This window comes from Lagenorhynchus albirostris, chromosome 10 (assembly GCF_949774975.1).
Source record: "Lagenorhynchus albirostris chromosome 10, mLagAlb1.1, whole genome shotgun sequence".
NCBI lineage: Eukaryota > Metazoa > Chordata > Mammalia > Artiodactyla > Delphinidae > Lagenorhynchus > Lagenorhynchus albirostris.
In genome coordinates this window covers 34,677,159-34,694,353 of record NC_083104.1, presented here as the reverse complement: position 1 = coordinate 34,694,353, position 17,195 = coordinate 34,677,159, and the positions used below count along the sequence as shown (strand labels likewise).

General features: G+C 39.2%; 1 protein-coding gene across 1 annotated transcript in view; it reads left to right on the top strand.

The window, feature by feature from the left end:
- CACNA2D3 (calcium voltage-gated channel auxiliary subunit alpha2delta 3) overlaps positions 1-17,195 on the top strand; it is a 788,855-nt gene that overhangs the window by 208,093 nt on the left and 563,567 nt on the right. Inside the window, exon 4 of the mRNA XM_060164015.1 lies at positions 16,199-16,258. Coding sequence (XP_060019998.1) covers positions 16,199-16,258 — 60 coding nt within the window. The remainder of the gene's footprint in view (positions 1-16,198; positions 16,259-17,195) is intronic.

The window sequence follows — 17,195 nt, the reverse complement described above, 5'->3', positions numbered from 1 at the left end:
TTTGTCCTGTCGCCATCCCCTGTGGCCCCTGGCCCCGATCGTCTTGGCTCACTTTTCCTCCAGCATCTTTCTGAACTCATCTAGGATGAAGTTCAGTACTTACACAAATTAGCCCAGGCTCCTACCCCACACTGGCTCCAGCTCTGCTCAGTGGCCTTGTCTAACTGCCCAAACTGGTGTGCCCTCCATTCCCCAAACTGCACCTTGGCCTTTCACAGCTTTTCCCACTTAGGGTATCTGCCTTCTTTCCTTGGAACCTGCCTAAATCCTAGGCACCTCTTTTTTTTTTTTTTTTTTGCGTTTCGCGGGCCTCTCACTGCTGCGGCCTCTCCCGTTGCGCAGCACAGGCTCTGGACGTGCAGGCTCAGCGGCCATGGCTCATGGGCCCAGCCGCTCCACGGCATGTGGGATCTTTCCGGACCAGGGCACAAACCCGTGTCCCCTGCATCGGCAAGCGAACTCTCAACCACTGCGCCACCAGGGAAGCCCCAAGGAACCTCTTAAAGTTAGTTTAGAATTCATCTTCAGTCTCTTCCTGGCCACAGTATTGGAGAGTCATCACTCCATTCCTCTCTTACACCTCCTATTAACTGGACCCCTTGTTTGAAATCCGGCAAGTAGCATCAGGGATAGTTATTTATTATTGTGAGATGTGACTACAAATTCCTAGAGGGCAGAGACTGCCATAAGTATTTTGCAGCTCCTTTCAGTGTCTGGCCATGTTCTTTGTATATAGTAGATGCTTAATAAACATTTGTTGACCAGTTGGTTTCATGTTCCTTGAAATCAGATGTTCTTAGTTAATTTAATAATAGAGGTTTTATTTTATTTTTTCTTCTTGATGTATCATACAAAAGATGGGAAAAATCTATTTGGAATGTGTTGAGATATAAATAAACAATAATAAATTATTATAAGCCTTCCAAAATGTTGTTGGTACTCTATGAGCTTTTCCTCCATTTGGTGTTTACTTTCTCAAGAATCAAGAAAAATCTTAATTAGCACTGTTTGTATGTTAGCTCTGGATTGACCTAGAATTATGCTAGGTACCATTAGTTATAATTCTTAGACTCCTGTGGTTGAGTGTTCACATTACAACACACTTCAGAGGATCATTTTAATATACTTACTTTTATCTCAATAATATTTATTTAGTGTTTCTTGTCACAGTTATTGCAAATGACAGTAATTTAGCTAGTCTGAAATGTGTTGTGCTAAAAGTACATCAGATATCCTAGTTAAGGATCAAGTAAATAAGTAACTCTTTAGAGGAGATTTAAATCTCTTCACAGACTTGCCCAGTGTCATAATTGGTGGACAAGAACTTTCCCTCTGTTGACGGTGATTGGCCATTACCAGGTTACGTTCTATGAAGACAGGTTGAACTCGCTAAGCCGGCAGATGTCAAGGAGTCATTTGTGCTTTGAGGAACATCAGACAATACATATTTAATTCCATCCTAATATACCAAAGACACTCTTTTTTGGTGACAGTTTTATTGAAATATAATTTACATACCATACAATTTACCCATATAAAGTGTAAATTCACTCTAAGTTTTAGTGTATATATATTTATATATTATATTTAGTATATATATTATGTACGTTTAGTATATGTATTAAATCTTAGTATATTTACAGTTGTATATCCATCACCACAATTAAATTTAGAACATTTTCATTACCCCAGAAAGAAACCCAATAACTTTAGCTATTGTCCTTCAATCTTACCATTCTCCCCAGCCCTCCATCTGCTAATCTGCTTTTTGTTTCTATGAATTTCCCTTTTTTTGGACATTTCATATACATGAAATCATATAATATGTGATCTTTTGTGACTGACTCCTTTCACTTAGCATACTATTTTCAGGTTCCATCCATATTGTGGTGTATTAATATACATCATTCCTTTTTATTGCTGACTTATATTCCATTGTGTGGGTATACCACATTTGTTTATCCATTCATCAGCTGTTGGACATTAGGGTTGTTTCCATTTTGGGGCCATTATGAAAAGCACAGTTATGAACATTTGTGTATAAGTTTTTGTGTCAACTTAGTTTTTCATTTTTCTTGAGTGTTTACCTAGGAGTGGAATTCTGGGTTGTATGTTAAGTCTGTGTTTAACCTTTTGATGAACTGCCAGATTGTTTTCCAAAGTGTGGCTGTATCATTTTTCATTACTGGAACACTTTTACTGTGAGAAAATGGATCACATTATAGATAAAAGGGTTTCTACATTTGCAGACTTGTGAGTACATTAATTCACATTTCTGAGTTTCTCCCATTGATATTTTTTCTAACAACTTTATTGAGGCATAATTTACATCCAATACAATTCACCTCTTATAAGTGTAGACTTCAGTGATTTTAGTAGGTTTACCAAGTTGTGAGTGCATCACAGTAATATAGCAATTGATGTACAATTGATTGTACATTTTCATCACTCTGATAAGATCCCTCCTCCCATTCCCATTTATTTGACTTAACCTTACTTGTTTAATTTTGTGATTTGTTGGCGCATGTGGTTGCTGAGCCAAAGGGCTGAGTAAACTTTGTGGCTAACAAACATAAAATTGAGAAATGTTTATCAACTTAATTTTTTTTTAAGTTTGAGTAGGTTCACAAACTCATACTACAATTTTGTAATCCAGATAGCCCTGAAAATTGAAACTTTTTTCATACCTCATTTGGTAGAAACTTGATCTGAATTGATAGGTGGATATGTATAATATTTATTTGTTCTACTTAATGTGAATAATCATATATCTTACTACAGAAATATTAATATTTGACTATGGGGTGCTGCCTCAGCCCTCACTGGGGATGATTTGTAACAAATATGTGATACACATGTATCATTTTACCTTTGTAAAATCATTTTACCTTTCAAAAATCCAAATAATCCTGAACTAGTGTAGCATACCTGGCGCCAAAGTTTTCACGTATGATCTTGTGGACCTGTGTTTGGTTTTAGCAGTCTGCACCTCAGGGCCTTTGCACTTGCTGTTCTTCTTCCTGGGAAGCTCTTCCTCCAGATAGCCTCTGGGCTCCTTCTTTTTATTCAGGTACATGTTGATTTTGCAGGAATCTCTTTCCTGACCATCACAAATGTTTGTGCCCCTGTCACTTTCTACCATGTCACCTTGCTTTGTAATCTTCATGGCGCTCATTCTGATGTGATCTAATGCATTTGTTCCTTTGCTTGCTGTCTTTGTCTCTTCCAACATAAGCCCGTGAAGGCTAGGTTCTTGGCTGTTGTTTCACCATGGAGATGCTCAGGAGGCACTGAGCAGTGCAGTGTGAAGACCATGCCTCCTGGCTGTGGCAGCGTGTCCTTGTTCAGTGTCCTGCTGCTACTGAGCTGATCCTGCTCGGTTCCCCATGGGGATCGAGTGGAACTTGACCTAAAGGACACTTCTGAGCAGCTGCTATCAGACCACATAAGGCTCTTGCCTCTCCCAGCACAGAGAAGACTGGATGTTTGGTCTTGACTCTTGTGCTAACCCCTTGTCATCATGGAGACAAGTTCTTTGAAAGGTCTCAAGGCCTGAAAGGGAGGATAGCTCAACTGTGAGAGATATTAGGTAGTCGTCAGCCTCCAGATTATTATTATTTTTTTCTTCAATGATAGATTTGCATCCATGTTTTGGGGACATGAAGAAAGCCGTGACCAGAACATCAATCTGCTTTTCTCTCACCAGATAAATAGGTGGTAGGCACGGTTTCTGATATAATGCAAAAGATACAAGGGTGTATCATTTCCTCCAATCTAGGTCTTATGCCCCTCTCTTTATACCTGGTTTTGAAGCTTAATACTCATGATAGTCAGGATCTAATCAAGACATCATGTCGTCAGTTTATTTGCTTGTTAGACTTAAGTCTTTGCTTAAGGACCAGTTGAGGCAGCTGCTAGTGACCACGGTTCCAAGGGCCTATGTCACACCAGAGGGCAACCACGTTGGCATCGATGGTCCGAGTCTTTATAGTAGTTTAGCCAACTGGGAGCGTCATGAGTTTCATTCTTAACCCCATAACTCATTCTCTGGTCACTTTGGGGTGGTCCCTTCACCCCTCTAAGACTGTTTCTCATCTGTGTGTTGAGGATGTGATAGCTCCCTAGGGGCTTATTGTAGAGCTTAAATGGGCAAACATTTGTAAAGTGTCGGCACAAAGAAGGGCCTTGATTGTGTTCATTTCCATTTCCTGTGTCTTCCTTGGACTCTTAATTTGCTCAGCATAATTTAGCTCCTTTAGAATGTTAAAGGGAATTTAAAACCCACCAAAGTCCAAATGTATTTTATGAATTTACTGAAACTGCATAGACTTGCTGAGATTCAACTGCTTTGATTCACAAAGTGGACATTTTATATGGTTGAACTTACTACTTCTCTGTGTGTCTATTTTACAGTACAAGAAGGGGCTGGGTATTTGGAGAAAGGCAAACATAGAGTGCCAGTGTGTTGTCCATTTTGTTTGGTCCTGTAAGAGCATCAGAAAATTACAAGAGTCCAGACTGCAGGGCATGGCCGATGAGGAGGGAGCATGTGTGAGCAAAGCATGATGAATGTCAAAAGCAAGCCTGGTATACAAATGAATTGCATAGACATTTGAGAGAATTTAAGTTTTTGGTCTTAGTTTACTTTTATGTAAAATGGATTTAGTCCTTCATTAGTTCTGTCTTTTCTTCATTAAAAAAAAATCCTCCAATCTTTTACCACTAGCATGTGTTCATATATCTGCTTACTTGATTGTCATTTTGAAATAAAGTTATAATTAAAGGTTGACAGAGCAGAAAGAGAGTTGAAGCAGAGAGAATAAAGTATATGAATAACTTCCCCAAAGTTCACACCTTCTATGTAATTTCAGTTCATAACCTGGGCATTAAAAAAGGGAGAACCAGCTTATCCTTTAAGCTGGCTTCTCATCCTTGGAAATTTTAAAATGGGAAGTCTAGTTCCAAAGGGTGAAAATGGCATTCCTTGAATGCAAAAGGAACATATATAAAATAGAAGGAAAAATGACAAAAAATGAGTTGAAGGCACACACACTTCATTCAGAACCAGCCCCTTGGTTTACTCAGCTCCCCATGGACCTAAAAGCTCATATATACACAGAATCTTGCCCCCAGGGTTGGTCCCCTTGTTGCACAGTGTCTTAAGTTGAAGCAGTCATTTTCTTGAAAGTATTGGGCAGGGTTGAGAGTGCTGGCTTCAGGATCTTATTTCTATTGCTGGAGGACGGCCTTTTCTGAGCACTCTGAAGCAAGGGACTTGCATAAAATGTTTGGGGACCAAGATCATGGGAAGAGTCTTATTTTTCATCATTCATTCGTGATTTCATTTGAAATCAGCTTCACACATATGTATAAGCGGTTAACTTTACCTTAGAGGAGTAAAAGCCAGCTTGGTCTGATATCCCCGGGTTCTTCAAAACTCAGGAGGGACCCAGGCCATTTTCATTTTTCAAGGCTCCCAGTCTGTTATGAAATGAAGAAATGACAAAACATAGTTGAAAATTGTGTTATATTTTAAATATTTACATTTAACACATTACTGTTTGTTTGTTTTAACAAAGTGCTTATACAGTGTAACTGAGCTCTCCCCACGAAGTAAAGGATACAGTAAAGAAAATTATAATGCACCATAGGCTGCATGGTCCAGGAAAGAGATGCAACTTAACAGAACTTCTCCTTCTAGTGCTATGGTTTTCTGTGACTGTACGTGTGATCTTTTTAGGAGATTAGTGTAGAAAGTCTAAGTTTAAGGCTCTTTGAATTGGAGGCCTGGGCCCAATGGCTTTCTGGTCCCTGGGAAGTATCCCAAAGCTACCCTGAACTGAGTCTGCAGGGAGCTTCCCATGGCAGTTCTTATTACTGCTTTTTGCTTATTACTGCTCACATACCGTGAGCATGTTTTCATCTTAAAACCTTCCTTCACTCTGCATTCCCTTCCTGCTATGCCCTAAACCTCTCCCTCCCTCCCTTCCTCCTCCCTTCTCTCCTTCCTATCTAGATATAGTAATCTAATCTATCTTTTTCAACACTGCTACCAGATTAATTGAAAGATGACTTAAATTTCAGAACTGATTATTTTGCTTTTATGCCCAATTAGACCTCTTCCAGTTCCTTACCCCCACTGCAGTGCACAGAGCATAGTATTCCTTGGCCTTGCTCATTTGGACCCTACTTGCCTGCCTCTTTGCATCCTTCTCCCCACATCACTGACCTTCCCCATTCCAAACTACCTACAACTTTGCAGACACATGAGGCGTCTTTCTTGGAGCCTTTGCTGTTCCTTCTCCCATCATTTCTCTTGGCCGCTTGGCTGACTTCCACTCATCCTTTAACTTAGACTTACTGTCACATCATTTATGAAACCTTCCCCACACGTAACTCTGCCAGGGAATGGTGCCGCATTCCCTGGTGGAGTTATCTGCTCCTTGCTTTGAGTTGTCATAACACCTTAAGCCTCTCTGCTTTTGGTTTCACCGTGTGTAAAGTTGGGATACTATATGTGCTTTCCTTTATAGGATGGTTGTGAGCATTAACTGGATTAATTGATTAAAGCACTTAGAACTGTTTGGCACTGGGATAGGAAGTGTGAAACTGAATAATTTGCTGTTATCACCTTGTGGGACCTCCTGTAATAGCCCACACTGCACTGTCTAATTACTTGCTTCTCCTCCCAGCTGAACTATGAACGTGTTGGTCATCTTCATGGCCCAAGCCTCTAGCATGATTCTTCTCATATACTTAATTATCATCAGCATTGTCTTGTCATCATCATCAACAATAATAAGAGCTAGCATTAATGGACATTCACTGTGTACCAAGAACTTTTGCCCAGAATACTCTCATGAAGTAGCTGGAGCCAGGATTCAAAGTCAGATTATCTGACCCCAGAGCCTGCTCTTGGACCAACATGATATGCTCACTTCCAAACTGAAGTTGCCTGGTAAACATCTGGATGGATGGATACAAGGAGAGAATAGCAACGGAATTGAAATAGCTTTTCCCTTGCATCATATTTACTTAAAAATCCATCTGGAGTAGGTAATAATCTGACTAGACATGGAAATTGTTACATATCTATTTTCTTTTCTTCTTCTTTTTAAAATTTATTTATTTTAGTTATTTATTTTTGGCTGCATTGGGTCTTCGTTGCTGCGTGCAGGCTTTCTCTAGTTATGGCGGTGGGGGGCTACTCTTCATATTGGTGTGCGGGCTTCTCATTGCAGTGGCTTCTCTTGTTGAAGAGCACAGGCTCTAAGTGTGCGGGCTTCAGTAGTTGTGGCATGCAGGCTCAGTAGTTGTGGTTTGCGGGTTCCAGAGCGCAGGCTCAGTAGTTGTGGTGCGTGGGTATAGTTGCTCTGCAGCATGTGGGATCTTCCTGGACCGGGGATCAAACCTGTGTCCCCTGCATTGGCAGGTGGATTCTTAACCACTGCGCCACCAGGGAAGCCCTATCTCTCTATTTTCAAGGAGAAAGAGAATTTTCCTTCCCTGGCTACGGCTGGGGCCCAGGGGCTGGGAGCTGCCACATTTGCTGTCCAGTTCCATGTCTCACAGGTACCATCCATCAAAAGAGCTTGCTTTGGCAAACAACTTAATTTCTGTATTTGTGCCATTCTGAGGACATCGGTCAAACCTTTGATAAAGGCGCTTGCCTCATTCCATTTTCAGCCTGACTGATCACAGATTTTGCTGCTGAAGCTAAAAAAGAGAGTGGTGGATTCTGAAAACCAGTCCTTAAGGAGCAGGTGCACAGCCTTGTGTTTGAGAACACTAGGTTGGGAGTCCTTTCGTTGGCAGCAGAATTACTCTCATGTAACCTCCATGTAACCGTGAACTTGGGGATTTGTTCCAAGTTCTCCCCACATGCGAGCCAACTGTGGGTGGCACAGACTCTGTGGTCTTTTCCTGTTCCTGTCAAGCTGTGTTATGCCTGAAAATCTTGTCTCCTTCCCTGCCCCTTCATCATGATATCTTACATTTGTGTGGAATCCTTCAGGAAATGTTTTGTGTGTACATGCTCATCAAATTCACACATGGAGATACAGACTAAAGATTGGATAAGAAAACCAAGACTCAGAGAAGTAAAGATTTTCCCAGAGTCAAATAGCTACTGAGTAGGAAGATCTGGATTCAAACCCTTGTTCCTCGGCTCTGAGACTGTTCTGATTCTACTGGGCCATAATGTTTAAAAGACCAAAAGCTTCTTGAGAGCCAAGACTAAGTCATCTCCTCCTTAGTGTTCCACTCAGTTCTTGTTGCTGTTCTGATTACTGAATGGGTTCTCAACAAATATTTGTTAAACTCAATTGAACAGAATTGATGGAAACTTGTTGCTACAACCAGGATTGGAAACTCTCTGTAGGGTAGATATCCTCTCCAGTACTATCACCTTCTTAACTTGGCTGCACCTTATCTTTCTTCTTTTTAAAAAATATTTATTTTGCTGCACTGGGTCTTAGTTGTGGCATGCGGGATCTTTGTTGCAGCATGCGGGATCGTTAGTTGCGGCATGCAGAGTCTTTAGTTGCGGCGTGTGGGATCTTTAATTGGGACATGTGGGATCTTTAGTTGGCGGCATGCAAACTCTTAGTTGCGGCAGGCATGTGTGATCTAGTTCCCTGACCAGGGATCGAACCTGGGCCCCCTGCATTGGGAGCGCAGAGTCTTAGCCACTGGACCACCAGGGAAGTCCCCTTATCTTTCTTATTTTAGGCAAATGTTTACATCTTCCTTAGCTAGTTGGACAGTACCTTCAATGCTCTGCCATTGTGGGTTCCAGTCAAAACCTCTTGAGTCAGCTCTGGAAAGATGTAATTAAGGGCTGGAACAGAATTTCATTCACCACTGTCAGAGCCCTCTGTGATAGGTGACTTCCATTGTGTAAAACAAATGTTCATCCTCAAACTGACATAATGTCATAGTTCTTTTCATCTCGGACTTGTCCTCTCAGGAAGTTAATGGGAGTACCATTGCCCACAAAGAAAAGTGTTCCGTTATCTCAGAACTGAAGTGTTCGGAGGGAACTTTATAGGGTTTATGGTTAAATAGCCTTGATTTTGGTAATTCAACTCTAAACCACTCCCAGGAGGACTACATAAGCAGAAGACCATGTTTTAAAATGCTGGATCATTTGGAAAAATTTACTTGGGCTGAAAAATAAGGTTGTCTTTTCTTCCTGTCTCCTCCCCAGCTGCCTTGGCCCTTGGGTAGCCTTTTGAGCAAAGTTTGGCTGTTTCCATCTTCAATAGCTTTGCAAATGTTACCTTTTGGCAAATGTAGCCTTAGATGTAGAATGAGATGACTTTGGTTTGGAAATTGGCCACTCATGTTGATAATAGCTATTAATTTAATCAGCCTCGAATTGATAACAGGTATCGCCTGTAGAAACAAAGATAATTTTTTATTGATTGTGATCAAGTCTTCTGATGTAAACTCTAGGCTTATTTTGTCTGTAAAAGGCTGGTGTAGTCGTATGCAATCTGAAAGAGACAGGAAGAGGGAGGTAGAGGAAGGGAAGAGAACTCTCCCCACATACACAAGATGTGTTTGCTTTATTGTTCCGTTACCTGTTTTCTCTGGAAACTTTGTAGATTAGCTTTTATAATCCACTTTGAAATGTTTGCTGTTTTTAAAGCAGAAGCAATCTTTGCAGCTTTCAAGCAGAAGGTCATTTTATACAAAATGTTCATTCATGTGCAACAAAGCTTATTTCTTCTACAGGATCAAAGAAATAATGAAGGCTCCTTAAAAGTTGTTTTTCTCTAAAGAAATGATCATCTTGATAGTTGGTGATTTATATGTGCCTTTCCTGTTGGAATTGAAAAGCGAAAACATTTGTATCAGTAAGGATTACTGAATATTATTAAGTTCTCAGATATTACTGTAACTGCAGTTTCAGCGTTTCAGAGTGTAGGGAAAGATGTCTTGGATTTCTTCTTGTCTAGTTGATGTCTATCTCTCCAGGTTATTCCTTTGCCCTGGTTTATTGCCTGATGGTCATCCAGACATTGATGTGGTCTCTGTGTAGGTCTCTGAGATACAGCTGTTTCTAGAACAAAGTCCTGGAAGTTTTCTTGCCTCCAAAAATTTGTTTACAATGTTTTCTTGGACTGGAACACTGTTTTAGCAATGTCCTGTTTTCCTTTAGCGCTCAGCTTAAATGTGCCTTTTTCTGGGATGCTTCGTGGCCTATTATTACCATAATTTATCACTTAGCCCTTTATATTGAAACAGCTATTTTCCTGTGCATGTCCTCCATCCTTCTGTAGACCACCTCATGATGTGCGGTGGCTCATTGGTGATACAAGTCCTTCACTTACTCTAGCTACAAAAGCATCAAAGATTAATCTACACTGTTACGGAGTGATAAAAACTCTATCCGGATTACAGAAGGGAAGGGATTAAAACGCCAGATGGAATGAAAATGTAAATTTAAATATCTTACATTTTCCCCCCAGTGTAATGATTCTTAAATTGTTGGTTTCTGACTGTTCATACAAGAAAGGAGTGTTTGAAATTAGTCCTGGGACAAATCTCATTTTGTCCATATTTCTGGACACATCTTTTGATGCAGTAATGGCATTTAATGAGAAAAGAGATTTTTCATTTTTACTTCTAGGATCAGTTGAGTTTGAAATCTGTGACTGTAGAGAGGACCTGGGTTTCCTCTGTCCTTACCTCTTCAGATGATCAGCATGTCAGGTTCAAGTCCTGCCCTGTAACATGGTGCTAGGATAGTATTCATCCAATATACACACTGATTGGCAAAAGGTATAACTCTTACTCCATCAAACTCTAGTAGTTACAACAAAAGCCACTAACCCTTGTGTAAGGAAAAGATGAACCATGCCACACTGGGTGTGTTTGTGACAGTAATTATTACTTCTACTTGATCACTCCATTTGGTTGCTTTTCTAGCTCTTACGGATTTGAAGGAAGACTCACGTGATCTCTCATTCTGGTATTAATGACAATTTGATAACTAGCTGTAATTTAATCATTGATGCAGCCCAAATCCATGTTAATGATTACACATTTTCCTTAGAATCCCTTCAGTTGAATTTAAGCATTATTTGAGAAAGAGTACTCCTTTGAGTAAAAAATGGCAATAAAAGCCTGGTATGAGTATTAAATGTGTTCCTGCAAAACATAAAATGAAAATCACTGAACATATTAAGTGCTTTGAAATCTTTGTTAAATTCCAGCATCCCATGATCACAGAATTTACAAGCAAAAGCTTTTTAGCTTTAACATGAGAAATAAAAATAACTTTTTTTCTTTGCTTTTCATATGGTTTATATATATATAATTTTTTAATTTTTAATTTATTTTATTTTATTTTTTATTTTTGGCTGTGTTGGGTCTCCGTTGCTGTGCGTGGGCTTTCTCTAGTTGCGGTGAGCCAGGGCTTCTCTTCGTTGTGGTGTGTGGGCTTCTCATTGTCGTGGCTTCTCTTGTTGCAGAGCATGGGCTCTAGGCGTGCAGACTTCAGTAGTTGTGGCATGTGGGCTCAGTAGTTGTGGCTTGCGGGCTCTGGAGCTCAGGCTCAGTAGTTGTGGCACTCGGGCTTAGTTGCTCCGCGGCATGTGGGATCTTCCTGGGCCAGGGCTCGAACCCGTGTCCCTTGCATTGGCAGGTGGATTCTTAACCACTGTGCCACCATGGAAGCCTCTATATTTCTGTTTTAAGGATTTTTGGCCATAGTTGCCCCTGCTCCAATTTTAGGGATTTTTATTAAAATTTTTTTCACTTGTACACAATTTGTTCATCTGATAGAATCAGTAGGAGTCCAGTAATAAGTTACTCTGGTTGTGGAACCATATTTTCCATTACGCTTCCCACTTTTCATCGCACATTTCTTTCTCTCTTTTCTCCTGTTAAGCCAAAATGATCAGGAACCAAAAAATGAAATACATGTAGAACAAAAAATCATTTTCTTATTCTGGCCCAATTTTTACTTTGACTTGGTGTCCTATTTTCCCCCTTCTGGAGCATGACAGAGATTTAAGTGTTTCAGGGGAGGAGATGGGAGACTGTGCCTTCTGTATTGTTGCATGGATGTACGTGGGGTCATTGTAACAAGAAATAAGATGTGATTTTTTTTTTTTTTTTTTTTGGTGGTACGCGGGCCTCTCACTGTTGTGGCCTCTCCCGTTGCGGAGCACAGGCTGCAGACGTGCAGGCTCAGCGGCCATGGCTTATGGGCCTAGCCGCTCTGCGGCATGTGGGACCTTCCTGGACCGGGGCACGAACCCATGTCCCCTGCATCGGCAGGCGGACTCTCAACCACTGTGCCACCAGGGAAGCCCTAAGATGTGATTTTAAATGAAATGTTTTAATATCCCCATTACCCACAGCTATAAAATACTATCTATGGTCCATGGCTTCTAGCGTTTCTTATATATAAAGATAGCTTTTGTTTGTATTTATTCCACTAAAAAGGAAGAGTTATTTAGAAATCTTAAAAGTCAATGTAATGTGTATCAATTGATGCATTACAACTTTTTAGCTTGTAGGTGCTTTGTTCCAAGGCCAGGATGTATATTCCGCTATATTGTTATCATTTTTACTGAGTGAGGAAATGTTTGGTCATTAAGGGGGAAGGAATATCTGTGGACAAAACTGCTGCTTTCCCTGACCCCAAAGCTCAGTTTTGAATATTAGTCTTCAAAGCCGTTTTTACTTCCAGTGTTCAGTCTTAATTAAAAGCCACATACACAGTTCTGTAATCCAATCTGCAGATCCAAAAGGGGAATTCATACAAGAGAAAATTAACTTACTATTATTAAAAGAACACTGCCTCTCTAATGGATGTAATAGAGTAACAGTTCTCCTCAGGCTCAGTGGCAGTTCCTTATATAATAACTAAAATATTAGCACATTTAAATTGATTTTTCATGCCTGCAAATAATGATCAAGCTTATTTTAAAAACATACTTAATTTGACTTAGATGATAAGGATATTTGCTCAGAAAGAGACATTCTGGGCTGTTATTTTCTACTGGCAAGCATCAGAGCTGGAAGTTGAGTGGTTTTGATTTTGTTAATGATGATTGAATTTATTTTTATTTTATTAACAATAGGAACTCTGTCCCCAGGACTACTCTGTTTTAGGTAAATTTATGGCACATGATTTCCTTATTAAATAACATTTCTTTTAATTCATTTATCTTTATAAGAGTGTTTCAAGAAGATCGACTATGCTTTGTTCTTTCCAAAAGGTACCTAGTTCTTGATGTTCTGTTTGTCATAATTGTGCATAGCAGCTGAGCCTGTTCTTGGTGTGTGTGTAGGGGAACCCTTGAATTCTCCCATAAAATGTAGGCCTGTCTCCTGCTGGCATCAAGAGAGCAGATTGGGATAACCCCATGGCAAGAAGGGTATGTCCTTTCAAAGAGTCCTGTTCCAAAGTACTTCTGTGCTTCACATGAGGCAGTATTATATGTGGCTGCCAGTTGACTATCTTTTTATGAATCATATCTCCTAAACCTCTGTAGTGAGCATGATGGGAAAATATCTTTATGGAAACAAATATGTGAGATAAATTAAGTTAAAAAAAGGCACGTAGCAAATTTATCTAGAAAATGAATGTAAAAACTGGCCTGCAGGATTAAAATTCTCATGGGCTCACAGCTCCACACAAAGAACAGTGTTCTGGCTGATGTCATTGGTTTGTACAATATTACAGAATTGTTTCCAATGTGTTATCTTCTTGTGCCCCATGGCTTGTATTGCAATATTTGTAGTTGAAATACATTTCATGTTATATTACACATAAATTTGTTATTGGCATGTATGTGTGATATACATATACATACATATAAATGTAAATAAAATATTATATATGAAATGAATTTCATGCTATGTTCTTTCATGATAACTTCAACTTGCTTATTATTTCTGTCTTGTTCTCTTATTTGTTGGTCCTATACAGCTTTCTTTTTCTTTTTTTTGCATTTCCAATTTTTCACTTTTTTCAATATTATCTGTCTTGACAATTGAGAAGTTTTATTTTGTTCTTATCTTTCAGTCATTTGTCCATTTCATCGACATTTCTTCTCTGGGTTCTCAGAGTGCTTAGACACCATGAGAAAACAACTTCTATGAGTTTAAGTAATTACAGTCAGAATGAATGGGTTTTCGTGATACGTAAGTGTTCAGAGATGCATAATATTGGTTGCACACACTCTGTAAAGCTCAATATGTAAATGTAATTTAAAATGTATATGCATGATACATGCATATACATTCTAAATCTGTTACAATGATTAAGAAAATAAGCTCTCACATAGATTTCTTAAATCACTGTCAGTCATTTATTTTTCAGGGTCCACATTGATACATATGCAAATTGTGTCAAGTAATCACAGGACACTAACAAGCTTCATTGACTAGGATGGTTCCAAGAAGACCACACCCATTGAAAGTTTGGGGCCAGTGTGTCCAGTCTACACAGATAGTGTCTCTCCTTTTGCTTTTTCTCTGTTTCCTGTCCTTTGTTTTATGCCTCCCTTCTATAAAGTATTTTATGTCTTATAGTGGAAATACATACATATATATATATATATATATATATACAGATTTTAAAGAGATAAATGAGATTTAGGAAACCTTGGAAGGTTGGTGGTGCTCATAAATCAAGGGGGTCTGGGGTGAGTGCTATTTGTAGTCAGTGGCTCTCAAACTTCAGCAGCTTCTGAATCACCCAGAGAGCTTGTTAAAACAGGTTGCTTGGCTCAGCCCCAGAGCTTCTGATTCTGTAGGACTGGGATGGGGCTTGAAAATGTGAGTTTCTAACAGGTTCTCAGGTGAAACTGATGCTGTTGGTGGGGGACTGCACTTTGAGAACCACTGATCTTGGATCGCCTTTTCATGTGTTTGGGATGAGGAAACTGAGAATCAGAGAGGGGAAGGGCCTGCCCAAATTTTGCAATGGTAGGGAGTTGCATCTTCACTAGAATTAGAACTGGATCTTCTGGCTCTGGCCCTGTAATGTTCTCCTGGAGTTTGTTCTTTGATTGACCAGAGAAGGCAAAGCTGCTTCCTGACTATCTGAAGAGAATGTGGGAAACCAGATCGGCCACCTCTCCCAGATTCCAGTCTATGGGCAACGCTGGTGGAGAGAGAGGGCTTTAGTGCTCGTACTGCTGCCTAACTTACCCAAATAAATTTCATTCTCTTTATTTCCATGTCCAGTTTAATATTATAATTATTCATGGAACATTTGTTGATTTGTGATCATTTAGAAATTAATACTAATGTCATCATTTTTGAAACAGGGTCTGTTAAACTCAGTTCTATAATATGTCAAGAAAAAGCAAGCTAAAGACAGCATAGGCTACAAGAATAACTGTGGAAAAAATAGAAATGGTTGAATTCTTTACTTGAATCTAAGGTTTTGCTTTTAGTTCAATAAAATTTCAGTAAAATATTATTTCACTAAACAAGTTTTCTGCAATATCCTGTAGCATACATTTTCATGGTGGGAAATAACTTATTGTTGGGAAGTTCAAATTAAAGAATAAATGATTTGATAATTGCCTCATTGATGTTAAATGGAATTTTATGAAATTATTTTCATAATAATATGAATTGGTTGAATTTACTTAGCTAAGAAGAATAACAAGAGTTGTGTACTTACAGGTGTTGCATATTGATTTCATTTTAGTGATTTTCTTATTGGGATGCAGATTGTCAAAGTGGCATTGACGTACCATTAAATTCAAATAGCTGTCATTTGATAATTATGTACCAGAGCTGGGTGCAGAAAGAATTGACCTTAAATTGAGGGAATTAAATACTACTTGTAAACCATTGGGGAAGAAAGCCCACTTAGAGTTAGACTCGATTCAATTCAATAAATCTTGACTAAGGGCCTTCTATGCTTAAGGAATGCACTTTTCTAGGTAGGTTTTGGAGTCCATATCTGGCCTCAAGGGCCAGTGTCTTTGAATTTTTACGAAAGTGGATGCAGAACATGATTGGATGATGAAAGCAAAAACTAGATTTTGACACTGATGTTATTTTCAGTTTCATGGAAGCAAAGGCAGCAGGTCACAGTTCACATGCCATGATATGATCTGTCATTTTTGGGCAATGGAGAAACTTTGGTCTTTTCATGTTGTTGAAATGGGGTCGAGGCTACAGTTCTGATCCTTTGTGTTGCTTTCTATCTTGCCAGCGTCTGGTGGAGGCTGCAGAGGAAGCACACCTGAAACATGAATTTGATGCAGACTTGCAGGTAATTGATTATAGTTTGAGTTCAATTGTTTTGTGTGTTTGCTGCCAAAGGAGCAACACTAGGTATACTGGGAACACCAGGGTTCAGAGGTTTGGAGAGAAGGCTCTTGAGAGAATGGTACAGGGTTGAAATAAATGTGCCTGTTTTTTGACAAGACAGGACAGTGATCCTCAACCATTTTCCACTATGCAAGTTATAATAGGTGATAACACACACTTACATGCATGTAATCAGGTTTCCTCTCTAATTCTGGGGGAGTTAATCAGTCAACTGACAATAATCACCAGAGCTTTTAATGGTAAATTGATAAGATAGATGGCAGAATATATCCAAATCCCTCTTCCATGGCTACATTTTAAGTGACTGAAAGCAATGTTGTTATGTATGGATCTAACCTTGAATTGACTGTTAATTATATTTAAAAATTAAATCATTCACAGACCTGGGATTTGAACATCTGCTTAATAAACTTTTGTTGTGGATCTCATATCTAATCATGGCACACCTGTGTCTGGTTGAGAAGGACTTTGATGCTGTCATGTATATATAAAACATAGTTAGAGGCAAGAAGTGAATTGAATAATACTTGGAGGTTCCTTTGGGTCCCTCCAGAAGGAAATTTCATCTGTATTGTTATTTTGGGTTTGTGACTTTTCCTCACTGCTAGCAAAACGGGTGAATCTTAATTCCTTAAGTCTGTGCCTTGCTAGAACAGATCTCTTTTAGTGCCATGTGGTCACAATTAGGAAGTAGTGTTTATTTTGCTGTGTTTTCATTTGTATGGAAAAGATAAATCTTCAAGCACAGAAAAAGATGGTGATACCAAAGATAGCCTTTGGCTGTGTCTCTGTCCCATGGTTGTACCTCTTGTAAAAGAATGCACACTCAAATGGGGTAATGGAGGAAAGTTTAATAAAGAAAATATTTACAGATGTAT